The following is a 26,273-nucleotide window of genomic DNA, read 5'->3' as shown; positions in this document are numbered from 1 at the left end:
CAAAGACGGGGGAAAAAATGAATTTTATTGTCTTTATTATCTACATTAAACATGAATAACACACACGGGACACCCTTAAAATGATGTCTTTTATGTATAACGCTTTCTGGAGCTACTCTTTTTTTCTTCCAGACTACTACCCGTTAATTATCTCCATTTCTTATCCCAATGATCTCCTGATCTCCTCTTCCCTGGCTCCTGTCCAAATAGTGTAGTGGTGGAGTGAGCCGGTCAGTGTCACAAGACCGACAGCATGACTACATTTTCCACAGAGGTGTAGCCTACTGTAAGGGACATGCACGCAGCCTGCCCTCCCGATCCTTCCTGCAGCACTCCGCACTAAAGCTTGTGCCATGTAATAGAAATAAGAAAAATATCCTCACGGCCACTCTAATATTGAACAGCGTGGCTATTTCAGATTAAAAGCACCACGATAAAAACATGCTACACCGGGACAAGGTGCAGAATAAGGTCAGTAGAAAGTTACATTAGGATTAACGCAGACTGGGTCATATTCTTTTTTTCACGAGTTGCAGGCCCGTATTATAATGCTGATGACGCTGGTGGAGGGCGCGTGCGGACGTAACGGAGACACAGCGGACGCAAATCGGGCAGAGGGCGGAGACAAGAGGCTTACGTCACTGAGCCGCGTCAAGCTAGCGGGAGAAAGCTAGGCGGGAACCGGAAGTCGCCTAGCTTGCGCATGTTGAAAATAAAACCGTTACGCGTGTTAATTTTTTAGCAGTATTAGCTAATTATATGATTCTCGGGTGTATCAGTATGATGCATAGTCATATAATAATAAAGGATGGCTCTATTGTGTTAGAACCGAGGTAGTCGTCTGGCAAGAGTACGTTGAAAAAAAGCACTGCGAGTCGTGAGTTTTATTGTGAAACGCGTTCTTTACCGGATATTCAGTGTTAGCCGTTGAAAGTCTTGACGCCGATGTCCAACTACAACCTCGGTTGTGGCAGCCGAAGACGGGAATTTATATCACCAGCGTACGGAACCGAACAGGCGGATAAGACGCCGTGTCGCCGGTTGTTGTTATCGCCTTATCACACGGTAACGTAGTGATGCGATGTGAGGAACCCTGCGAGGCTTGGACAGCGCCGTTAAACCGGTCAAACCGACAGTGGACTTGCCAGCCGCAAAGACTTGACTGACTTCAGATTAAAAAAAAAAAAAACACAACCCTGCGATGTTTTTACATTTCCCAGTAAGTAGCTTTCCTTACATTACACATATAAAGAGAGTGGGTTTGGGCTATTATTAGTCTTTTTTTTTTTTTTTTTTGTATCTTATTTTGAAATAGTGGAGATGTCAGCTGTCTTGACGGTAGCCTGATGTGCATGCACGATTCGCCTGGCAGAGCTAAGTTCGCGTGGCCACGTTATTGGGGGTAGGGGGCACGAACTGCTGAATAAATATTGAGTAAATTGTGTAATAATTTGCAGTATAAGCTTCCTGTCCAGATTACGCGACACTCATAAGCTACCCCCGTGACTGATTCACACGTAAATAAACGCTATGACACTCAATGTAACGGCGCTAATCGCCGATAACGAGCACAGAAATGTATAAAAAATATGATATGCATGGTGACTTATTGAGTAAATTAAGCATGCAGGCCCTGGAGTGACCACGATGCAGCAGATCAATGTCCTCGCATGGCTCACAGCATGTCGTCCTCACTTAAAATGTCCTGCACGAGCAAATAACACCCAGCACTTCTTCAACTGTACACACTTTTGCTTTCATGTATACGTGAGTGTGTTTAAACCCCCTTTTAGCTTTTTTATTATTATTTTTTTTATCTTAACACACTGAACTATGCAAGACCCCCGAGCCTGCTTGACCAGGATTGAGGTCACCGATCTTAAGGCATAATCCACTATGGCAATTAACCTTTCACCGGTCCGAGATCAGTAGGCAAGGTCACCCCTGGGTGCTGTTCTCGCCGTCTCCACAGTGCGCCACATCTAAAAAGCGTCAAACTGAGTTTAATGTACAGTCAAGTGTGATGCCTTATCAGTGTCAGTGTCCCCCAAACAAAACTATAAGACAGCTTTAAAGCCATTAAAGACCAAGGAAGGACTGGTTTATGCTCCTTGACATGTCACTTTATATATCCATATGGAAAAGTGCATCAGGAAAAATCACTGAGCACAAATAATTGAGTTTTTTTAATTGTCTGCAATGATTAAAATATACATTTTCATTTCAAATGAAATCTATTTTTAAATGCCACCTTAAACACATAAAGTTGTGATCACTTACAAAGAACGTGGAAGTGTTTCCACATATTACAGTCGTGTTGCCCAAGTCTAATGTTGCTTAGAAAACCTTCTTTGCTGCAATTTGGCATTAAATGATGTCTTCTTTTTCTCCAAAGCCAGTCATATTAACACTAGCTGAGACTACAGTACGGTTCATGATGTACTGCTTTATTTATTAATGTTTATTAAACTGGTCTCTTCAATTATTTACAGAGAGTTATCACCAAACTCCAGCTTATGACTTTGTATAAGTGCGAGACAAGGTGTTGGCTTTACTCTGTCTGTCCTTCAAGCATTCCTGTGACTGTGACCTTTGGAGTTTGTCACGCAGCGTAAGGGGGAGGGTACTCGTGTAGCGTGCAGAAACCTGGATAGATACAGTGGAATATGTATCTGAGGAAGGACAAGTCACAGTTACGATCATAGGAGTGACTTGCCACAGAGGAAACAAAACTATTGCCAACATATAGCTGGTACATGTCAAGATTGGCACTGCTAGTATTGTAAAGATCATTTTAATCATGGTTATTATGAGGCTGGACAATGTGTAGAGTTGTGACGTTTAAAATGAAAAGTTGCAGGTGGGAACATGAAAAAGTGACTCGGCTGCAAATTCTGTGATGACACTCAAAAACCTTTGCTTACTTTGCAGGTGTCCTGAGATCTGCACACTTCAACTGAAAGCAATAGCACTTCTTGAGCCGCCGCTGGGAGTCACTAATATATAGGCTTCAAATTCAGCAACCAGGTAATCAGTTTTTACAATCACCTTTTATGTTGATGAAATATCATGTTATGTTTTCACTAGGATTGTGTCTGTTATTTATGTTCTTCCTCAGAGGTCATTCTTATGAGGCTGTGATGGACCTTTAGCTGGCAATGTTAATATCTTCTGAAGAAAACAATGGGATGTGTAGGGGGGCAGCAAACTAAATATTATAGAGTGATTTTTTGAAGGTATTGGCTGTCATTTACATCCAAAATTGGCTAAAACTGCATAGTGTGTATCGTTCTGTTGCAATCAAGCATCTCATAAGGCATGTTGAAAGGGTGGGCTGTGATTGACCTGCAAACACAAAAAGGATTGAGACAAATATTGTACGGCAGGAAGACAGACTCTGAGTTCAGTTGTTGTAAATTGTATAAATCAGTGGTACTCAATTGTTTTCACATCAAGGACCCCTGAATCGACACTTTGATAAGTGTCCCAGAGTCCCTCATCTAATAACAACTTTGCTTTTAGATGTTTTATAACAGAAAGTGCATGAAACCCATGACCAAAATAGTCGAGCATTATGTTACTAATGGATGGAACTATAGTGAAAACAAATGATTTAATGTTGCATTAAATTACTCCCCTTTTTACTCCGGACCCCTGGGCGTCCCCCATACCCCACCTTGAGAACCACTGTTACAAATCATTGCGAGCATTTCCAAAAAATCCTGAAGAGAAAGTATCAATATCAGTGTGAGGGCCTCAGTGGTGCCGTAAGTTTAAAGGTCTTTGTTTTTAGGATGCTCTATGCAGCTCCGGGGGAAGTAAATAAAGCTTTCTGCAGCACTTTCTATTGAGCAGTACAAAATGTGTGCCTTACACAATGCAAATCCTGGAAATGTAGTAACTTGCATTGCAATAAACAAATTCACTATATTAAAATTAATAAGACTGACCACTTGAATGCTATTTATTAGTAATCTGTTCTGTCAGGTGAAATGAATCAAGACTTCTGATTCATGAGTAACACCCTGATAGCTGCCAGTCATCTTATTATAGCCTTATATCAAGTTTACAAACATATTTCTGCACTGTTAGCTCTTAACAGTGACCTTTTGTGATGTTCCTCCATCATGACAATATAGTGTTTCCCACCCCCAAACTCTAAATGTCTGAGTATGCAGTGTAAAGTTGGTACATTACGTTATGCAAATAGCTTCATGCAGTCTGCAGCCAGAATGCCTCTTGAACTTCAGTGTTTTAGCTGCATCCACAATCATCTACCTGCAGTTTGAGAAAGCCGTTTGTAGCCCGGCCCATCTCAACACACAGCCGACACGAGCTAGCAGGCGCTGGCAGTCTGGCAGAGCGATTTTCTCTTAAACCTGTGCCATGATATCACGCCGTGGGGAGACTTAAGTGCTATACTAGTCACCGTTATCAGGTAAGATGCAGCCTAGTCCGGGTTAGAGTGACAAAAATAAACCTCGGCCACAGGAGGAGAGAGCTGGTCAGTCAGGATTAACGCTAGCCACTGCTAGCTTACTCAGCTAAGGGTAGCTGTTGTTGAAGCTAATGCTAATGCTACGCAAAACATGCTGATACGTTAGTTTACAGTACACACGACGCGTTTCTATGACGAGTTAAACAGATAACAAAGCACTTCAGCCCACCTCAGCTGCTTTCACGCACAGTTTAATCTGTTTTGATCATATTTAGAGTAACCACGTAGCTGTTATTGCGTGCTTTATAACATTTTCTTCACTGACAACCGATGTTCCTCATTTGACGAGGCAGATGTGCAAGTGGCCAGAGGTGCACATGGCAGAGAGGGGTACTTGTTGGCGTCCTTTAATGTCTGTGCTGAACAGCACCACGTTGTCTTTTTTATCTGGGTTCATGTACTAGCCCTGATGTTGTTGGTTGATCCATTCACTGAGCTTGTAAACTCAGTGCAAGCAAGCTAAACTTTAAACAGGCTAGGTCTGCTGTGACCCCCCTGCTGCTTGCCAAACAGTGCTACAATCAAGTCCAGAGGGGGCAAACTCCACAGAAAGTGTGGACTGCCAGCTACTATAGGAGTGGATTATCTGCTGCAGGACTAAATATGATTAAGGCATACTTGCAATGAGTGATATCTTGAGCAAGTATTATGTCCCCTGTGCTCAGTGTCCTGAACCTAGGATGCCAGGTAAAAGGTCTTAATCTACAGCCATACTTCGCTGTGTGAGGTACTGTAATCTGTAAATGTAAAACACATAACACCTTCTGTGGTTTTATTTGCAAGTTGACATCCAGGAAATAACTCGATCTTCATCAAAGCATCAGTTTGGACACCTGAGCTTTGATTACCTTCATATCACATTTTCATGCACTGAGTGAAGGGTGGGGGTTGAAGTATTTAGGAGATAAGTAAGTAGAAGGTGTACATGTAATAAAGTACAGAAAATCATGTTTCCCTGATAGTTATTTGGATTTAGGCTTGCCATTATAGATGTCTATAAATGAGTAATATATAACACATTCATAGACATGCAGATTGATAGACTGTTCATCGCAGGTCAGGATTGAGCTCTGATTGATTATAAGCCATAAACACAGATTGTTGACTGATATTTTTCTCATCAGCGCAATGAATTTAGAGACAGCATGTCAGCGCTTACCTGTAGTGAAATTTGCAAATCAAACAGACAATTACTCACTTAATTAGGCCAGTAGTAACCCAATCCAGTGTGTACAGAACACACAGCTGCATTTAATGTTGTCAGTGTGGGCAGGGCAAAGGATCCGAGCGCTGAACCAGCTATAAGCAATGCATTTTAAATATTGCAACACTCTGTCAATATACAGGCTGCAAACAGATTATCCGGCCAACTGATAATAGAGAAACAAATTGCTGGTAATGACAGTGTATTGCCTGTATGTGCATTGTGCACACAATAAAATCACAAGTCGCTTTCAGATCTTAACTGCATCAAGGCTATTTAAGCTGCAGAGATTTCATCTCATCGTCTTCACACAGTGAGCTATTAAGTTGGAACAAGAGCGCAATCGTTCAAGTAAGGCTCTGCATTAATGTATCCATTGATGAGTTAAAGCCCACAGACAGATGTGACACAATTACAATTCATGCCATATTGACCGCCTGTCCCCTTTTCACCCTTCTTTCTGATAACTGAAGCGCTGCTAACTTAACTTTAGCAACGGTGGATCTACATTTGTCATAATTTGCTAAGAAGTCAATTTCAGACAATATAATGAAACATTAACAATTTGTCTTTGTTTGGCTCTACAATAAACTGACTGGGCCTCCTTATAGGGGCGTAATTGCAGTAGTTGTACGCTCTTCTGAATGAATTATTACCATAATCTGGGCAGAGCAGAGTAGTGGTCACAATGCTGATACCAATATTAGGGTTTTAAAGATTCTGATATCGATATACAGGCTGATACACTCACATTTTTTTGCAGCGATCCCTCAAATGTGGTTGTCAAACACAAGCCTCTTTCTGCATTTTGTTCGGTAATGAAAAAGTGTATCGGACAACATATATGCCTGTACTGAATCCGATACATCTGAGATACGTCAATATCGCTGATACACCAGTCAGGCTCTGCAATTTAATGTGTCAGGTTAAACATTGTTTGAAAACAAGTTGCGTATATTCCATCCTAGACGCAAGACCGATTATTGATTTATTTAAAACATTTAATCGACTATCTCCAGTGGACACTTTGCTCAGTTACTTGAATGCTAGAAATCTCCTGACACAGATGGCCATTTGTTATTACTTCAGACTGCTTTTAGTTAAATTATCTTCTTTATAATGGACACAATGTACGACTGACATTAAGAGCCCTGACAGAAGTCGGCTCCTGGAAGGTCACAACCGTACGCTCACTTAAGAAATTAAACCTCTTCTTACTCTTGTCACAAGGATTTTTGTCACAAGGAGTTTTCTGTCTCCCTCAGTATACATCTGGGCAGCATTTTGAATCAATACAATTTAATCAGAGTCTGTCTGTGTTATACTCTCTTAACTTTGTTGCAGTTGGATTTTCACATTTGCCGCAATCTTGACCTTGGATAATCAGTTGAAAACTGACCAATCTTTGGAGTATGAGAGTGAAACATTTTCATGATTGGGAGGTATATTTCATTGTTGTTTTGCACAGAGAGAGAGGAGGGAATTGCAAGAGTTAACTAATAGATTTAATGATATAGTCAGTGATTCTGTCCCCCGCAGTACTGAAACTGTGCCACAGATGTTTCTTGCTCATTTAAGAAGTTATGGGTGCAATATACTGCATATTAGCTATAATTCTTCTACTCATGAGCCATCTGTGTGGTTGTATTTTAATTCATGGACACGCATTTCCTTTCATCGCAAGCATGAAGTGCTTACCATGTTTGTTCCTGTAATGAAATAGAGAAGTACAGACAGCCTTTGGCAGGCAGGTTGCTGCAGTGCTCTTACTGCCATACTTGAACAGAAGTTATGTGTCTGAATAGGGAAGAGCGGTCACTGTTCATGAGCATAGCGACCTTCATCCAGTCACCTTGGCTATTTTAATGTCTAGAAATGTCACAGACAAAGACTTCACACTGCGGGGGATGATTCGTGGACTGTATAGTTTTATTTTAGGCGTGGACGGTTTCTGGTTTGGTGAATCTAAGGTGTTTTTGATGGCTTATGAAGCCTAACCGAGGAAAAAATAGCACAAACAACACGGAGACCAAGTGCTGCTCGAGAACAAGAGAGGGAACAAGGAGGTCTTTGTGATGTTAGTAGGCCCATAATGCAAAATTCTGTGCTTTACACAGCTCATGCTCCCAGCTAAGAAAATTGATCACGATCTTAATGTGAAATAACTGCAGGGAACTTGTTTAGTAGTCACTTGGTGTAGTCGGGCTTTAACTGATCTCAAACGTTGGTTTAAATGCTACATACATTCGGTTTTTACTGGATTAAGGCAACATTAACTTCAGGTCTTCAGTCCCAGTTAGGAAATTAGGATCCATTTTGATTTTGGCTGCCTGTTTCCTTCAGATTCCTGTATTTACACTCAACCATGCCATATGGATAATCTAAAGACATAGGTGCAATTAGTAATGCTCTGTAATAGTTGGTGTGAGGGCTTGGAGACTGTGTTGTAGGCAGTAGTAAGCTCCTGTAGCTTACAATGGGGCATTTCTGGCAATTTTCCACCTTCTCTTTTAGTTGGAAGATAATATGAAGAAATAAAAAAGTCAGACGCTTACAAGATTGCAGTGATTGTGATTATGAAAATGCCAGTCTATGCTTTGATGCCTGTTTACACGTTCATAATCAGACCTGTGCTGCTCCAAAAGTCATATTTTAGTCTTCTTTTACCTGGTGGTATGATAGTAGTTTAAAAGACAAAGATGTGAGGTTAAAGGTTAATGCCTTAACCTTTGTTGTTTTTTTTGTCCCCTCTAGACATCATGTCTTCCAGGGAGCGTCGGTCAGATGTCTACATAAAGGCGGAACCGAGCAGTCCAGAGGGAGGCGGGGGAGGGCGGATCAGCCCCGGCGGAGCCTCCTCAGACTCCTCTCAAAGTGGAGGTGGTGGAACCAGAGGGGACGGCGCTAAACGTTACTCCCCGCCGCTCTACACGCCAGCTCTGCGGTGCCATTTCAAAGACGAGGCTGGGGACGGGGCTGAGGAGGGCTCCACTGGAAACGGAGCAGGGCGATGCAAGTACGCCCTGAGCACGCTGCCCAAGAGGCTGTGTTTAGTATGTGGGGACGTGGCTTCGGGTTACCACTACGGCGTGGCGTCATGCGAGGCCTGCAAAGCATTCTTCAAGAGAACCATCCAAGGTGTGTTTTTTTATAGCTGAACAACAGTGATCAGTTAATGTTTTCCTCTGACACCAGATAGTACTAAAATCAAGCTGAATGACACTGACCACTATTGACCACCACCTCCTAGGAAACAAATTGGCAAATAATATTTTTGAAAGTTTTCTACATACAGCTGCTCACTGCCAGTTTTCCATTAAAAGCTTTCATTTAACTTTCAAACATAAGAGCACACAGAGGATTAGACAAGCCACGTAGGACCCCATCATAGACTAATGGTACTATACTTTAACTTGCTTTAGAGCACTACCACCCCATCTGGTTTGTACTGGTCTGTTCAACAAAAACCATGAACACTCTACAGATATATGATTTTCCGCTTGAGAACATGTTTAAAAGAACAGGAAGATGTAAGAAACAGAAGAAGGTGGTTTTCATCCATATCTCATGCTCATTCAATACATATTTACCATCTTCTGAACTGTAAAGTTTTCTGTTCCTCTGTAAAGGTAACATTGAATACAGCTGTCCAGCATCGAACGAGTGTGAAATCACCAAGAGGCGCAGAAAGGCTTGTCAGGCATGCCGCTTCACCAAGTGCCTCAAAGTAGGCATGCTGAAAGAGGGTGAGTGCTCTTGGTCTTTTTTTATTTATTTATATGTGAACAGTCTTTGTGCTAATATTTTTAAATGTGGCGTTGGTTTGTTCTCTGTTTTCCCGGCATTGATCTTAGAACTGCTCTAATTTTTCACAATGTAGGAGTCCGTCTTGACAGAGTCAGAGGTGGAAGGCAGAAGTACAAAAGGCGCCCAGAAGTGGAGAATGCAACATACCAGAGTGCCCCTCTACCACTGACAAAGGAGAGTGAAAAAGGTGGGATTTATATTCTTGCCTTGTCATTAGTGTTTTGCTCTACAACAGGCTGCATGGTGTAATACTATTAAGAAAAGCAAAAGCAAGGCAATAATGGCTTATTTTTGTTTAACTATCGAATGTCAGCCATCAGTCAGAGCTACAAGACTGTGTGTTCCACATGTCACTGTTTCACACTGTAAAGCTCCAATCCCACTCATAAACTGTATTTGGTATTTGACTTTGCATTGAAAGGCGTCTTGCTGTTGCTAGGTAAAACATTATAAGCTGGCAAACTGTATGTAACTACCAGCAAGCAATGATAAACGCGCTACTCTCATTCAAAGGTAAAGACAGAGTCAGTGTTTTTCAATTTTAAACTTGAGGTGCTCAGAGTGTCCACACAAAAAATGTGACACTCAGAGCTTACAGGCACCAAAACACGCACTTGAATTCATTGGAATAGATTAGAAAACAGCGCCCTCTTCTGCCAGAAAATGTCATTGTACATTTTCTGTCAATTCAAGAGTGAAATACCAATTTGCACAAATTCTGATGTCCTTGGAGCCGAGGAGTTGAGCGAGTTTAAAGCAAAAATTCTCATTAGAACTAGATGATGTGTCTGTTGATATGAAGTCACTTAGCAGGTCTAAAGCCTTTATTTGAAATATGGTTATGGAAATGTGCAGCATGAATATAGTGCATTTTATAGTACAGTTAAAACCAGTACAGAGCAGCATGTTATTTAAAACTAAATTTAATGTATTAGTTTAGATAACGACAATGATTTGTGCACTAGATTAATCCATTCGGTGTCTATTTTGTGACATAGGTTCCTCCAACATCATCGTGTCCCACCTTCTAGTGGCAGAGCCAGAAAAGTTATTTGCCATGCCTGACCCTCTGCAGCCCGACACAGCCCAGCGCACGCTCACCACCCTTTGTGACCTTGCTGACCGTGAGCTGGTCGTCATCATTGGCTGGGCCAAACACATTCCTGGTAAGAGATGCAGAGAGGATAAAATGGAGGTGAAGAGCGAGTGATAGCGTGGCAGCGGTGGAAGGGATGCAATGATCAAATCTCACAGACCAGGATGAAACTTGCTGCGTCATGTCTGACTCGGACTTCTGCATTTATTTTTAAGGAACTAGAATACTGACCTTTATAAACCACCTGATCGGTACAACAAACTAAATAGGTAAAACAAAATGTCTGGAACATAATGTATAGTCAGGATAAATCATTTTATTGGTGTGTGTGCTGAGTTAGAAGAGGAGGTTCTCACTGAACTGATGCAGTGTTAAATTGTATCACAAGCTAGAGTTGGGTCGCCAGCTGCAGTATGTTGGCCATTATTTGTAAAGACCACTTGCAAGTTTGCCTCCTCTTCATTTAAAAGCCTCACTCTCTCTGTGTTTATTCCACCGCAGGCTTCCTGTCACTGTCCCTAGCAGACCAGATGTCCGTGCTGCAGTCAGTGTGGCTGGAGGTGCTGGTGCTGGGTGTAGCGTACCGCTCGCTCGGCTGCGAGGACGAGGTGGTGTTCGCGGAGGATTTTGTCCTTGATGAGGAAATGTCACGTGTAGCTGGACTGACAGAGCTAAATGCAGCAATTAGCCAACTCGCTCGCCGTTTCAGGGCGCTAAACGTGGACCGGGAGGAATTTGTCATGCTAAAAGCCATCGCACTCACTAATTCAGGTACTTATTCTGGTGAAGTTGAACATTTATCCACACATATAGGTTGCACTTAGTATTTTGGCACACCTACATTTACTTGATGACACCAAACTAATATTTCACAACATATTAACAGTGATGTTGTGGGTTTCCATATCTCTTGCCATGATTAGATCAAACTGAAACTTCTACTGAAACATCAGGGTTTCCGACAGCCTTTAAAGTGAATTCACCCCCATTTCGCCTAAAATTAAGAGTGCCTATGCTAACGTCAGAGGATATTATGACATTTTTCTGATAAATAATATTGAGCTTATTACCATCTCATCTCACAGATATCTTGGGAAACTCTGCACATATCTAACTGGAATAGTGTATAACTAAATCTGCACAGAGTTTCCAGTGAAGCAGATACTTCATTAGGTATAGCATTCACAAAGATTAATGCAATCTAACACATCAGCAACTCCAACCTTTAGGAAGGTAACAGTGTTCAGTTTTTGTTCCAACTTCTTTTTAGAGAGATGTTGATTCAACTTTATAGTCAATGTGTTTGTGGTGCTGCACAATTATTTTGTTATACTGAGAGGTGTTTCTTAAATTTAGTAGAGCCTGACCGATACCTGATTTTTGTGGCCGATGCCAACACTGACAATAAGGAGAAAAACTCACATGATATACACACATTTTTTGCTGCAATCTTAATCTTTTAAATATGGTTATCAAACACTTGTCAAAGTTATGTAAAGGAGGCAGGATATTTAGCAATACACTTTACTCTCTAAAATTACACCAGTGCACAGAAACAGTAAACTATACCTACCTCATGCATCTTTTTCTGCACTATAATGTAAGACAACATATACGGAAATACCAAGGTCAATATGGGCCAAATTATGTATCGGTTAGGCTCTAATATGAAGTATACCCACATATTGATATAATGTCAGCATACCACAATGCAGTTCAATAGCACCACAATGAAAGTTAATGCAGGACTGTTTTCTGTGTTAGATTGGATTATTTTTACCTAGGTGTACTGAATAAACTAGCAACTACTGTAAGTGTATATTTTCCTGTCTTAATCATACAGCCACACACTGAGAATTATTTTTGAGGCTTTTAAACAACTATTTGATTGATGCAATACAATTTCTTGTTTTAGTATTGTCTACATTTGTGGGATTGTATTTCCTTCCATGTATGTAGCTTTTTAAGCAATCTAATCAGTCCTGTCTGTTGTCCAGCTTTGTAGCTTGATGGGATTATGTGCATGTCTGCAGCCAAAGGCCCATGACAACAGGAGAGAGATCTTGTTTTGCCAGTGTTAGGTGCAGTACAAAATAAAAAAAGAAAGAGTATTTACACTTCTTAATAGTCTTCTAGTCTTTGGCAGGCAAATCTATCTTTGCAAAAACAAACAGTGAAGACTAGAAATAGTTGTGACAAGTTTACCAGTCATAACCTTTATGTAGACCTCCCTTAAAGAATCACTTAGGATTACTGTCAACAGCAGATCATCCAGCATGTCATGCTTGCAGTACAGATCCACTGTTTGTTGTGTAAACAAAGGCTGCCATTAGTTTGTATATTTTGTGTTACTGGGCAACACAGGCTTTCTTTCTGTGACAAAAGCTTAGAAAATTAAGAAAACACCCTGCTCTGTTCCTAACCATGCGCTCCCTGCTGTTCTGTCAGACTCTGTTTACATCGAGGACATGGAGGCTGTGCAGAAGCTGCGGGACCTTCTCCACCAGGCCCTGCTGGAGCTGGAATGTCAGCGGCGCCCAGACGACCCCCAGCGGGCAGGACGTCTCCTTTTAACATTGCCTCTCCTCCGACAGACTGCCGGTCGTGCTCTCACCACCTTCTACAGCATCAAAACCCGTGGTGGTGTACCCATGCACAAACTATTCCTGGAGATGCTGGAAGCCATGATGGACTCTCCCTAGAGCCGATAGCAGCAGAAGTAAAGAGGATGCAGAGAAAGACCCAACAGAGACCTAGTCTTCAAGAGTGGATGAGTGGTTTTGTGAGAAAGGAAAGATTTTATTAGAGAATTAATAATGAGGAAAATGGTCCTTTTCCCTAAGCTACACGAAGAAAGGAAAAGAATATGAGAACAGAGAAACCTTGTAATCATGTCCCAGAGTGGGTATTGGTTATTGATAGTAAGATGTAACTGCCAAACTTCTGTAAAAGGCTCCGAGATCCAAGAGTGAAAACATATAACATAAATGCCAGGAAACTTGTCAGTATCAACTATTTTCATGGCGTGTTTCATCACAGCATCGTTCTGCAGTTGCACAACCACTGAAGAACGTCATTTAGGTACCCATGAACAGACTGCAACCATGTGGCTTTTGAACATTTTAAAAATAATGCAACATCTTGTCATGAAAGCCATAACAACATATCCGGAGAAAGGCTTGAGGGTCCAGGACAGGGTCAGATTGACATGCACATGGAGTGCTTTTATTTACTATAGTTTAGTGTGCCGTTGTAGGCAAATTCATAGGAATTACTTGCAATATGTTTAAAGCAATATAACAACTCGATTATTGTCTGTCACATTTAAAATGTGGATAAACTGGTGAGACATCTAGCTGTGCGTGTACATCAGTAGTTCTCAGCTCTCAGGACCCCAAGTGTTGACTTCTTTTTAATTCTAACTTCTAGTAGAAAGACTGGTGTGGGTCGGGGACAAGAAAACCTCAAGCACTTCTGGGGTCAAATACGGGAGTTGGGAACCACTGGTGTACATAGTCTGTGCAGGATTCTTTATAAAAGGTTGTGCAATCGATTTGTTGTCCAGGAGAAGTGCATATGAAGATTGTGTGCTCATGAAATGCTCTACTTGGAGGGTAATATATTCAGTGTTGTATGTAAATCCTGTTGGCAAACACACAAAAAAAACTGGCTTCCATACCAGCAAGTGTGTGCATTCGTGTGCAGTCTAAACCAATGAGCTACACTGAGATCAGGGAAGAACACAACTCTTTGACATTAAAGCCAGTGTGGCAACAAGAGTGGTTAGAAAAGAAATGCATATGCCTCATCTGCTTTTTTATACTCGCCTCCTCCTCCACTAGATCTAACCACTTCAGCAGCTGTGCTGTCCAGAAATAATGGTCTGACCGTATGGACCTGTTTGATTCGTGGACTTTAATGCCGAACACTAACCTATATGATTGATGCGTGTATGATGAGATTTTGCTGCATTTTCTGCAGTAGTGAAGAACATAGCATAAAAAGATCTCAGTTGTTTCAATGTGAGATCCCTCCTTTGTGTACGTGCATCTGTTGAACTAACTTTAAGTAGCCGTAATGGGCTTGGGGCTGCAAGAAATGCAACATATGCAACATCGTCCTTTGGGATGTTGAACACTTGTGTCCTGAAAGTCCGCCTCATTGTTCAGCAGGTTTGTATACTTACAATAGAAGTGATCATTGTAGGAAGCTTCACATGCAATGCAAGGCTACAGCATCTGATGCTGACATCAGATGAGTAAATATAATATTTAGTGGCCAAAGGGCCATTGATCTTTTAGCCATGTACAGTTCCATTTAAATAAACAGAAACATGCAATTTATAGTGGAAGATAATAAAGCCAGCAAATGTGATACATTTTCCCCATTACAATTATATTTGTGCAGCTTACAGTGTTCTGAAATTTGTAAAGACTTGAAACTTGCTTTTTCATACATTTTCCTTTCTAGGATTTAAGGGTATTTTATTTACATTGTGACACTGTTGTGGGTTTGGTATTGAATTGAAGCTTTCCATTCAGGATATTATGAATACTAATTGTTTTTTTTTTTGTTTTTTTATGTGAGCAGTGGTGTGTTTTCTGAAGCTGATTGTCATTTTAGGGATCAATTTACATGGCTCTATAGATTTAGCAGTATGGTGAGGCTACAGAGGGCTACCTCAGGAGGCAGAGTAAGCCAGATGGCCAAATAACTGTGGAGACAAATGTAATTGTTGATCTTTTGATTTGTCAATATTGGGTTTATTGAATGTCTTGCAGTTGCGCAAACACCACAGATGATTTCTTCCTTTGTTTTCACAACTTTTTATGGTGTAAACGGCTCACTTAATCATGCTTCATAAGACGCCCCATGGTACAAAGTGTCTCACACTGGAAGGGCTGGCCGACAGTTGGCATGGTTTCACAGGAATAACGGTGCAGTTTGAAAACTTGAGGTCCTTAATGTTCAAAATGAAAACGGTTCAACTCATAGGTTACAGCTTACATGTTCCTGTCATCTTAAAACGTTTTTTGGTCTCGGATTCGTTTCCTAACCTAATTTCTCAAATAGTAATCCCAAATCTGAAGTGAACAAATAAATATAGATGCCTGAGTCTATTTAGAGCTGTTAACGTTTCTTCATCGTAACTTGCACAAAGGTCAATTTTTCATTAGCATTCAATATGGTTTAGGTACGCCGGGTTAGGTCGGAGCCAAGGTCATCTGCAGTGTCACTGTTAAAATTATACAGTCATTTGTAGTTTTATTAAATATGTGCGCATTAATATAAATGAGCAATACAATAAATTACCAAACCTCACACATTTCCTTGTATAGCCACAGTGTACATTTAACATTGCCAGTTATAATGAAGAATAGCAACTAAACGTTATATTATTTAGAAGTTCAAATCAATGTTTGTATTTTGAAAGACTATTTAAATGATTAAATTCTATTTTTTACTCAATTTACCGTTGTTTGTTGACACTGCTTTATTTTTGTGTGTGATATTGGCTGTGAATTTCTGTGTGTAGGCTATTTTTTTTTTCTTTTGTTTCTTTCTTTTAGAGAAAAGCAGTTTGATGTCCTTGTCTAAACATGTCCACATAAAAATCACTGTGAAAAAGTGAGATCTTCCACTGTCTGACGCAACAGGGAGTGGATTACTGTAGGTGCTTTGTGTTGTGTAATAAATGGACACACCACCACCACATATCATCGGTGTCATCTCTCCCTGTGTATATTTATGTGTGTGTATGTGTGTGTTTATTAGATTGGGGCAGTGTGATAAAGACTACTGCTGAAACTTTCAACTTCATGATTAATATTTTTGACCGTAATGCACTTATCATATCTGGACGCACTGATAACTGACAAGGATGAGGGACAGTCCTCCTACGATTGTGCAAGACACTAAATGTGGGGCAGACTTCACATGCAGCTACTGAGCCTGAGGAACAAATGGGCTGAAAGTAATTGGTAGACGTTGATTGCATACTTGACCATACTACCATTAACACATTCATGTGTTTGTGTATTAATGTTTGCAGCTCTGCATCACTTTGACTGCAGGTGTCAGTTTTGTGAATCAGCAATGAAAGCTTTACCCTCTGCTGCTATATTACCCTGACATGTCTGTGAAGGACTGCCCATGTGTGCTTGAGGTATTAAATAAGCTCAGGGTTTGTAATTAGCACTACATTTACTATAGCTTAGGATGTTGAAGTAAAAAATGAATTATTTATTTTTTAAATTTCCACCAAAATGTAGGTTTCCCTGGCCTAAAGAGGCACTATGTAGTTTGGGAGAAAACATTCAAATTCAGCATTTTAATATTTACAATATTAAAGAGGTAATAATACAAACGCAGAAATGTTTTTTTTTCCATAACTGAATAAACAAGCTGTTCTCAGAACACTGAAGCTAGAAAGGTGGCAGGGTCCGCCACATATAAACAAAGTTAAACAGTATTAAATTGTGTTGTCCTTTAAGGTCAGTTTGTTTATTCAGTCATTAAAACAAAGACAGTTTGCTTATTTAGTTTGTTTAGGCATAATAAAATAATCTTTCAATCAAACTGTCTTACCCAAAACTGAATGATGCACCTTTAACACTGCTTTTGAGTTGACGCTTTCTCTCCACTTGGCGGACTCCGCCAATTATAATCAAAGTAAAACAGTATAAAATTGTGTTTGTTTATGTAGTTTGTTTCGGCATAAAAGAAGGGGGGTTTCTATTGTGATTTAAATGTCTTCCCCAAATCTACATAGTGCACCTTTAATGTTTAATAAAGTGGACAGACAGACAGACAGACAGACAGATGCTTTGTAAAGTCCATTTTCTTTACCACGACTGTCGTGTTTCCATCTGCTGCTTTCATATAAATCAGTAAAAACAACGTTGTAACTCAAGTTGACAAACACCACTTTAGACATATGGCTTCTTGCTAGCAGATGGCGCAGTAAATAAAGATTTAGCAGGCCCAAATCTGGTAGCTCGGGTTCAGTGAGTCCCAGCAGCTCAAAGTCGATGCGGGACAGCAGTGTCAGGTAGAGTTACAGTAAGTTTCAGGTCGAGGCGTGTTTGAGAGCGGAGACGCAGGACGCGGCACACACCATATCCCACAGAGCTAACATTACTGTAAGATATTACTTAGCACGCAGCTAGCTAGCTAGCTAGCAACTTAAATAGCGAGCCACGATGCTGACCATTACAGGCTCTCTCATCAGGAACACCCGTGTTGTCCAGTACGTCCGGCTGCTCCACACTTCTCCCATCGCCAGGATGCCGATTCAGGTGAGACTCGCACGCGTTTAGCTTGCGTTAGCTGCGTGTGTGCTACACAGCTCGTGCAAAGACGTGAGGTTGTACTTATATTTTACACAGAAATGGCTACATTTGCTACATCGTAAGCATCGATCCGTGTAGCTCACCGTGCTAGCTATCCCTCATCACCCGTGTCGCCACGACAGCTGTTAATCTATGACTGAGGTGGTTTTGTTTGTGCTGGACTTGATTTGAACGCATCATATGCAAACTGTCAATGCAAGAAGCTACCTGTCTGTCGTCTGACTGGATCAGCGCCATATTATTTATTTATATATTTATATATTTATTTATCATAAAGCTACACAGTCACTTCGAAAAATATCACACCGTATTAAACACCTTTTTGTAATTAAGACATGCGTTGAGACTTTGTTTAATATTGCGTCAGTGCATAAATGTGCAAGTAAAGCGATGACTTGTAATTTGGGATTAACTTGCAGCTAACTTTAAAGTGTGCCACCCAGCTGCCAATGCACATATCTATCAGAGTCCACGCTTATTGTATTGTGTATTATGTATTTGTCATCGCTGGCTTTAAAGCAGTTCATGCAATGAGTGTGATTTAAAGTATGTCACTTTATAGTCCGTCAATGTCAGGCTTAATTTTAGGCATTCGGCCATTTTAACGAGTGACCTGCATCTGTACGCGGTGGTTTGTCGCCCCCCAGTGGCCACCAGCTCAAGCAACAATTAAAATTTCAATTATTTGCTCTACATGTTTCACTGAACCACCAGGCTCTGCTCTCCTGAGAGGCTTAATTAGAGACTGGTGTGTTTAAATAATCCCCGTGGTGATTAGGTTGAGTGAATGTGGAAATAATTGGTGCTTGTTTGAACTTTCTTTCTGTTTGTGCACACTTTTCCTATCCATCAAAGCAGATGTGTGTCTATACATAATAAAATGAATGTAAACATCGGTCTGCTTTCCACAAGAAGCTTCAGCCATAAAGTGACAATGCAAATACAAAAAAATCATCTCTGTGTCGATGTCTGTAATAAAAGTACTCTTGTGTGCATGCAGAGTTAGTAGTTCAAACCAGAAAAAGGATGTCTTCAGGAAAAGTGTACATCACTAGTCTATCCTGTACATAAATACTTTGTATGCTGTGACTGTTTGTCTACTTTCTTGTTCACTGTCTTCTCAATCCCCACCAGGTTGGTGAACAACTCCCTGCAGTGGAGGTCCAGGAGGGGGAGCCAGGAAATAAGGTGTCTATGGATCAGCTCTTCAAGGGGAAGAAGGGAGTCCTCTTTGCTGTACCTGGAGCCTTTACACCTGGTTGTTCCAAGGTTGACTCCACGCCGTCATCTCTTTTTCTTTTTTTTGCAGTTTGCACAATCATCTTTGCATCAGCTGACGTTGTAATTCTCGTATTACTTTCAGACTCACCTCCCAGGTTTTGTGGAGCAGGCTGGGGACTTGAAGGGTAAAGGAATACAGGAGGTCGCCTGCATTTCTGTCAATGACGCGTTTGTCATGGCTGCCTGGGGAAAAGAGCATGGAACAGATGGCAAGGTATGGACTATGTAGTTAATACTCAAAATTTGCTAGACATGAATTTAAGTAATATCTTGTAAAGTCAGTTTAGGGTGTCAGATTCCTTATGGTTGCGTTGTTTAAAAATAAAGAGGTTGATGATACAGCAGATTAAGCATACTAAAAAGAGATGCACTAAAATATTTCTGACATTAATAAAAGTTGACCTTGCTGCTTCTTTCTCCTTCAGGTTCGGATGCTGGCTGATCCCACTGGAGCTTTCACAAAGGTAAAACTAAATGTCTGGGATATTTAAGTTATATCTAATGTTACTATGTTTACTCATCTGTCTTTTTTTCCGCCTCTTAGGCAGTTGACCTGTTACTTGACAGTGATCAGATTGTGCAGGTACTTGGGAACAAGCGATCCAAGAGGTAATGATTGTTGAGCCTTTTTCAGCCTTGCAAGTAACAAATCAAATTAATGTGTTTTTTAAAATCTTTTTTTAAATGATCAGTTAAAGCCAGTGTAAACCTAGTCACTGTATTGGAAATCAATCATTGGATTTATAATGGTGCGTGATATTAACTTTATTACTTAGAAAACCACAAAGACTTTATCTAGTATTCATGATATATTTTCTCTCCTTTCATTTCAGTCCCAAATCGATTCACTGTGTTATTTAATTTCAGTTTTAATTTTTATTCAAGGGGCTAACTTAATGATCTGGATCATGCTCCAAAATAAATCTTTTATTCAATCAATCTTTAAAGCAGTAGCATTGTAGTCTGGATCCTTTTTGTACATTTGATGTTTATAGCAGTGAAACAGTGTGTTCTTCATCTTGTGTTTCAGATATTCGATGTTGGTGGAAGATGGTGTTGTGAAGAAGATCAATGTGGAGCCTGACGGCACTGGGCTGACCTGCAGCCTGGCGTCCAGTATTCTGTCTGACCTGTAGTGTTATTTAGAGTTTAGTAAAAACTCCAAGCACTGTATTACTGCAACTGTTGCACTAACAGAGCCCTGTCCCAACCTTTACAAGCGCTTCATCCTTTACCCAAAGACGGATGCAAATGTCACGTGGATGCAAATGTCAAATACAGAGCTGGAAAGTAATTAATGCGCACAACTTTGACATAAATTGCACTCCAAATCAACACGCACCATCCTCTGTATACTGTTACATGTGAGTAAATAAAGTTCACCCTGAAAGCGCTAATCACTTTTTTCCTGTATTGCTCATAGTAAGTTATTTGGTGTGTGTTAATAAAATATCCCACATAACAGCATAAACAAGACTTTTTTTTTCTTTTTTCTGAAGGTGAGCATGAATAGGATATAAATATGTAAGAAAGAAGACTATATTTGCTATCTGAACAATTTTTAAATAAGGGTTTAATAGGTTCTTCACCAGCAAAATCCTATTTTTAAAAACGCATTGCTATAATCATTAGTCACCACCATGGATTTTTGAGATTTGGCACCACATATGCACAGAAGTTTGCGTTGAAACCAAGTTTAGATAATTGGATTTATCTTAATGTCACTGATCTACAAGGACATGTGGTAGGTCTGTGGTTCTGAGAGGCATATATAATGTCAATCATACTAATTTTCACACATCAGTCATGTTAGACCATGATAGCAATATTAAGCTATCTAAAATTGAAAAATGTGAGGAAACCATTAATTGCTGCCAGTGCCCTAGCACTCTGCACCCTTGCATTATTGCATTCTTGTCACAACTTGTATGTACATTACACTTAAATGTTTATTTTACCCATCTTTGTTCAGCTTTGGTGTCCTTGTTTAAAGCTGTATGTCTATCTACCTTCATGGAAATTGTTCTTTGAACTGTGTGTAATATTGAGAGCAACTTAAAAATTCAAATTCCTTGTATGTGTACACATACTTGGGCAAAAACGCTGATTGTGATGTTGCAAGCCCGTTTATCCTGTGAATCAATGATCAGGGCCAAAATGCCTTAGAAAAAATCCGTGACGTAAGGACGCAAGAAGCCAGCGCATTGCATTGTGGTCGCCGGTGCCTGGACAGAAACAGAAAGTAGACGACTGTTGAGCGAACTACGGTGATACACGGTTTATACAGAACATTAAGAGGTAAGTTAATACTCAGGCACAATAGCGTTATGTGGAGGCCAGTAGCTAAAATATGCCACAAGCAAAAGAGTAGCACGATACAGTAAGAAGCAGTTCAGAGTTATTAGCGATGTCCCGTTATCTATGTGAGCGTTAATTTGAACGCGCCTGAATTCAAAGCTAATAGCTAATGTTTCACTGTAGCTCAACAGCGCTAACTTAGTCGACTGCATTACGAGGAGGATTGTTTCAGGACCATGTCATATTTTAAAAAAGCACACACCCGTGCCTACGCGCAGTGGCGGCTAGCAGGGAAACAAACCGTTACGCAGTTAAAAGCTAGTGAACGTTAGCTCGTTATGCTAAAGCTAAGTAGCGCTGGAATGCGTTGCGCGCGCAATTTAACATCGGAAGATATTGCGAGTAGTTTGGATGTGAGAGTGTTTAGATACTGGACAAGAGCAAGAAACATTAGTTGCAGCAAGCCTTTTGCAGTGCCAACCTGTTTGCATCATCAGGATCTCTGTCGAGGGAACTTGATACCAATAAAAACACGCTATTGTTGCAGTGTTGGCTAGCGTTACTGTTGTCATGTCTGTTATCTACACATTTTTACAACCACTTTGATTGTGACCAGTGACCAGAGCCTAACTCTTCCATATTTAGATGTTTTTAATACTGAAATATGCACAGGCGTAGTATGTACTGTAGAATAACAGGGCAGTTTCATTACTGCCTTTTCTAATAATGGTTTTCATTGTTCGTTATTTTCCTACTCCTTTGTTGTCCTCCACTTTTATTACAATAAACCAAACATACTTGGCATCTGAAGTAATGTGAAGATTGTTTGCGAACAAACTTTGCAGACCTTCACTAGGTAAAAAATATTAAGTGTATGTGGGCTCAAGGTAACTAAGTTTCATTTTCGTTTATGTTAACTTTCCAAATGACTGCTTGCAGGGAAATGTGGATGACAACATTCAGCTGAAAGGGAGTCGGAAATGTATTCCTGGAAAAAATGTGCTAAAAATAAAGTGATTGGGAAAGTTTCAATGATTGTGTCACATTTCCCCTTTAGTATGAATTTGACTTTTTTTTAAAAATGTCCATTGTGGTCTCTGTGTTGCAGTTCCACAGCTGGTGATCTTTGAGTGCCTACAAAGCAGCCATGTCGTCAACATCCCAAAAACATAAAGATTTCGTGGCCGAGCCCATGGGCGAGAAGCCCGTGATGGCTCTTGCTGGCATTGGAGAGGCCCTTGGCAAAAGACTGGAGGAGAAAGGTTTTGACAAGGTGATTTGATTTTATTCTTTAACCCTTTTAAAACAGTATTAATACATTTGGTATGCGTCGACAAACATGTAAAATGCTCTGTCAATAGAGGGTGCTTATCTTTGCTGCTGTGGTAAAACAAATTTCTAATACAAATTGGCAGAAAATGCATTGTATAAAAGCAGCTGTTAATGTGGCTTTGAGTAAGAACCAGTATGAAGTCTTTGCTGTGTTGACTTTCAACTCATGTTAACATAATAGGTTATTATTAGACTTGCAGTCTGGTTGGATTCAAAGCAAGCATAACCTCATTGACAGGTTATTTGTTGTTCTTTTAAATTACTCATAGCATGGCACCCACAAGAAAAACTGGCTTCTTCTTACAGCTAATGCAACAAGAAAAACTGCATTACATTCTACAATGTGGTGGACAGCTCCCTACTTTTTTAATTATGTAGTTTTTCCTGTGATCCAGTTAGCTACATCAGATCTATCTATGTGTCATTTGAGCCTTTCTGACATTTGTTAATGTGAAATGTCCTGCTTAAGATTTATTCTCATTGTGCTGTTTGGCACCAATTGTCTGTTTATGTGGTTATCACTATCAAGCTGTAAAGCAATACTCGCCTCAAACTGATTTATAGGGTTGGGCTGATGAAAACATTTTCAAACAGTTAAAATATGAAGACAAATACTGGACCTGACCAGTGATGCTGGAACACAAGACCCCATTAATGACAGTGTAGCGGCACACCACAATACATCAGGATGAACATGATGCATCATGTTTTTATTTCTCACAACAACCACTCAACTTAACTTTTCTTCTTCTAAAATTTAACCTAAAAATATTAAATAAAAAAAGACTTTGGTCTAGTGCAGCATGAGAAAAGATGGCAGCAGCCACATTTGAAGTATGGATGGGAACCCTGCATGTCAGTTAGTTTAACACAACACATTCCTGCCAATGTTTTAGAGTCTTCAAATGATGTCTCTTTGGCTGCTGAAACACTAGAGGGCTTTAATTTTATAGTGGAAGTGTTGAGTTTGTATTAACATTATAATGCAGGAGCTTTAACGAGACAAATGGGACTGAATCAAAACTAGGCTTTGTGCTAACGTACTGTAGCATGTAACATGGATGAATGACTGAAACAAACATTGGCAATAAAATTAGACATCTGCTACTTGACAACAGGGTCGTGGATGTGGAAAATCCTATCGCACCTGTCTTAATTTGACTTCCTGTGTTGTGTTTATCTCTCCCTCCACAGGCGTATGTCGTCCTCGGGCAGTTCCTGGTGCTAAAGAAAGATGAAGAGCTTTTCCGGGACTGGCTGAAGGAAGCTTGCCTGGCAAATTCCAAGCAACAAGGTGACTGCTACGGCTGTCTTAGAGAATGGTGTGACGCCTTCCTATAAAGCAATCAGTCATTGTTTTCTACGTGTGAAGTCCAAACTGTACATTACCTCTTCAGTCATATTGATACAATTCAGCTACACCATATATGTGAACTGACACTGTACACACTGAGTTTTATTGAAGTCGGCTTGTTTTTAAATTATACTTAAAGCTGTAAATGTATTTCTGAAATCCTTTGACCCCCTAAAAGGACTCACACACACCCATCTCATGGCCTTAGAGACAGTTGGAGACTGTTAGTCTAGAACTACTTGTCATTCTTTATATTGCCATTAAAATGGTAGTTTGGATGGATAATTAGAACATGTGACAGATCTGTTTGTCTTTGAATTGTCAAAAGGCATTTTGGCTTGTCATAGCAGTAAAGTCACAAGTGTATCTAATAAGATTAATGGCTTCTTTCCGTTACGGTTTACCAGTAAGTCTCATCACTGAGCTACACTGGTACACCTTAATGTAACCGCCTTTATTAACATTAATACATCTGTGTTTTGACAAGTCAACATGTCTGCAGTGAGAAAAGTTCATAGACTGAATGTTAGGTTCCAATTTTGGAAAAAAGAGCTGCTCAATTTAGTACTAATGTTTACCCAAGACGATTGGAGTGCTGCATGTTGAATTTTAAATGTATGGTTCATCCGTTGTTGGTCATGTAAGATTTTATCTTTCTAAGCTTCACATGGCTTGTTTGTTCTATGTTTAAACATTCAGACACATTTTGATTTCTACATAGTGTGATGACTTAGCAGCACAGTCCATACTAATGTTTGTACTCACCTTCAATTCTTAGGCCTTTTGCCCCATTTTCCTGTTTTTAAACCCATTTGAAAGTTGATGTAAGATGTGTTTTTTTTTAACTCGCACATCATATCAGAGCTTAGTATCATGTTCTATCCACAAACGATGTTTAAACGATTTCTTGGAGAGGTGGATTGTCTGAAGTGTCTTGCAGAGGGTGGGATTACAAATGCTAAACCTTAAACCGGTGGTGATGTGACGGTCTTGGCGGGGATGTGTTTTTATTACAAAAACGTTTAACTTGTGATCCTGAAAATGTTGAGGCAGCATGGCCAGACACCAACATCTGGTCTGCTAAAACCTTGATGGAACCTGAAGATGGAGATGTACTATGTATAAATAAAGATGCCCATGCAACAAACTCGAACACTGTCAGAAATCGTGTCCGTCTATTGCTGATGAGTAGGCTGCAGCCTTTACATTTAAGAAGTAATTTACAAGCCAGACAATACTGCTAATTTTGTTGGCAGCAAACACGCATGTTGAAGTGCTGGGAGTGCTGTTTTGATCGAACAGTGTCAGGATCATCAAAACCAATAATCATGATACAGTTAATCAATCGGCACCCTGTTTGTTCGCTCATTAAAAGTAAAGAGGCTAAGGTAGATGATCTGCTGTGCTCTTATGATTGTATGTATTTGAAGCTTCAATAGAAGTTGATCTTGTTTCTTATTCTGCACAAAATCTAAAATGTAGGGCTGGAATTTTAGGCTATGTGGCGATAAATGATAAAACTCAATATTTTGAAATCTCCTCAAAAACATTTAATAAATGCTAGGACTGGGCATCAAAATCAAATAATATATTTATGACCAACAAGCAGAACAGGCTGGTAAGTTGGAAAACATTACATCACTTAACTGTAATGCAGCCTTTAAAACCAGAAGAAGAAACATCACGACAATGGTACAATATCAATATATTGTCCAGATTCAAAACCCATCCAGTCACATGCTGGACTTGGTCTTTTAATTACCTCTAAACGAGAAATGTTAACTCGTCAGATTTTAAGCCCACATCGTTATAATGGAGCTTCATGTTATGTTTGACTGTCTTTCTAAACATGAGATGCCTTAATGCATGTTAAACATTTGATCCAGTCAGATGAGCTATATGATCTGCAGTAGTGCATGTCCACGCTGTATGCTTTTTTAAAAAAACACTGGCTGATGTGTTTGCATTTGACTGTGAAATCGCTTCAGTTTTTATATTGCTGTTATTATCAAAACAATCAAATAAAGGGCAACGTGTCAGATTTGGACATG

At 40.0% G+C, this 26,273-nt stretch overlaps 3 protein-coding genes across 4 annotated transcripts; all 3 read left to right on the top strand.

Annotated features, from left to right (window-relative positions):
- Positions 1-689: 689 nt before the first annotated feature.
- On the top strand, positions 690-16,320 carry esrra (estrogen-related receptor alpha). Of its 2 annotated transcripts, XM_084374450.1 has the most exons (8): positions 690-1,219; positions 2,932-3,027; positions 8,457-8,840; positions 9,332-9,448; positions 9,583-9,696; positions 10,508-10,675; positions 11,107-11,376; positions 13,054-16,320. In XM_084374450.1, exons 3-8 carry the CDS (start codon positions 8,462-8,464, stop codon positions 13,305-13,307), a joined length of 1,302 nt encoding a protein of 433 aa, XP_084230576.1. In that variant the 5' UTR covers positions 690-1,219; positions 2,932-3,027; positions 8,457-8,461; the 3' UTR covers positions 13,308-16,320. The 2 variants fall into 2 exon arrangements, with proteins under 2 accessions (XP_084230576.1, XP_084230577.1); XM_084374451.1 differs by lacking the exons at positions 690-1,219; positions 2,932-3,027 and adding an exon at positions 4,300-4,438.
- Positions 16,321-17,591: 1,271 nt separating this feature from the next.
- On the top strand, positions 17,592-20,635 carry prdx5 (peroxiredoxin 5). The gene is made up of 6 exons (XM_084373233.1): positions 17,592-17,903; positions 19,092-19,226; positions 19,321-19,452; positions 19,664-19,702; positions 19,783-19,847; positions 20,269-20,635. The coding sequence occupies exons 1-6, from the start codon at positions 17,808-17,810 to the stop codon at positions 20,372-20,374; spliced, it is 573 nt and encodes a 190-aa protein (XP_084229359.1). The 5' UTR covers positions 17,592-17,807; the 3' UTR covers positions 20,375-20,635.
- A 792-nt stretch (positions 20,636-21,427) lies between these two features.
- Positions 21,428-26,269, top strand: banf1 (barrier to autointegration nuclear assembly factor 1). The gene is made up of 3 exons (XM_084373813.1): positions 21,428-21,536; positions 22,645-22,809; positions 24,063-26,269. Exons 2-3 carry the CDS (start codon positions 22,684-22,686, stop codon positions 24,207-24,209), a joined length of 273 nt encoding a protein of 90 aa, XP_084229939.1. The 5' UTR covers positions 21,428-21,536; positions 22,645-22,683; the 3' UTR covers positions 24,210-26,269.
- The last annotated feature ends 4 nt before the right edge of the window (positions 26,270-26,273 follow it).

The sequence above is a fragment of the Pagrus pagrus genome, assembly GCF_965226575.1.
Source record: "Pagrus pagrus genome assembly, chromosome: 14".
Taxonomy (NCBI): domain Eukaryota; kingdom Metazoa; phylum Chordata; class Actinopteri; order Spariformes; family Sparidae; genus Pagrus; species Pagrus pagrus.
This window is presented reverse-complemented; position numbering and strand designations above follow the sequence as displayed.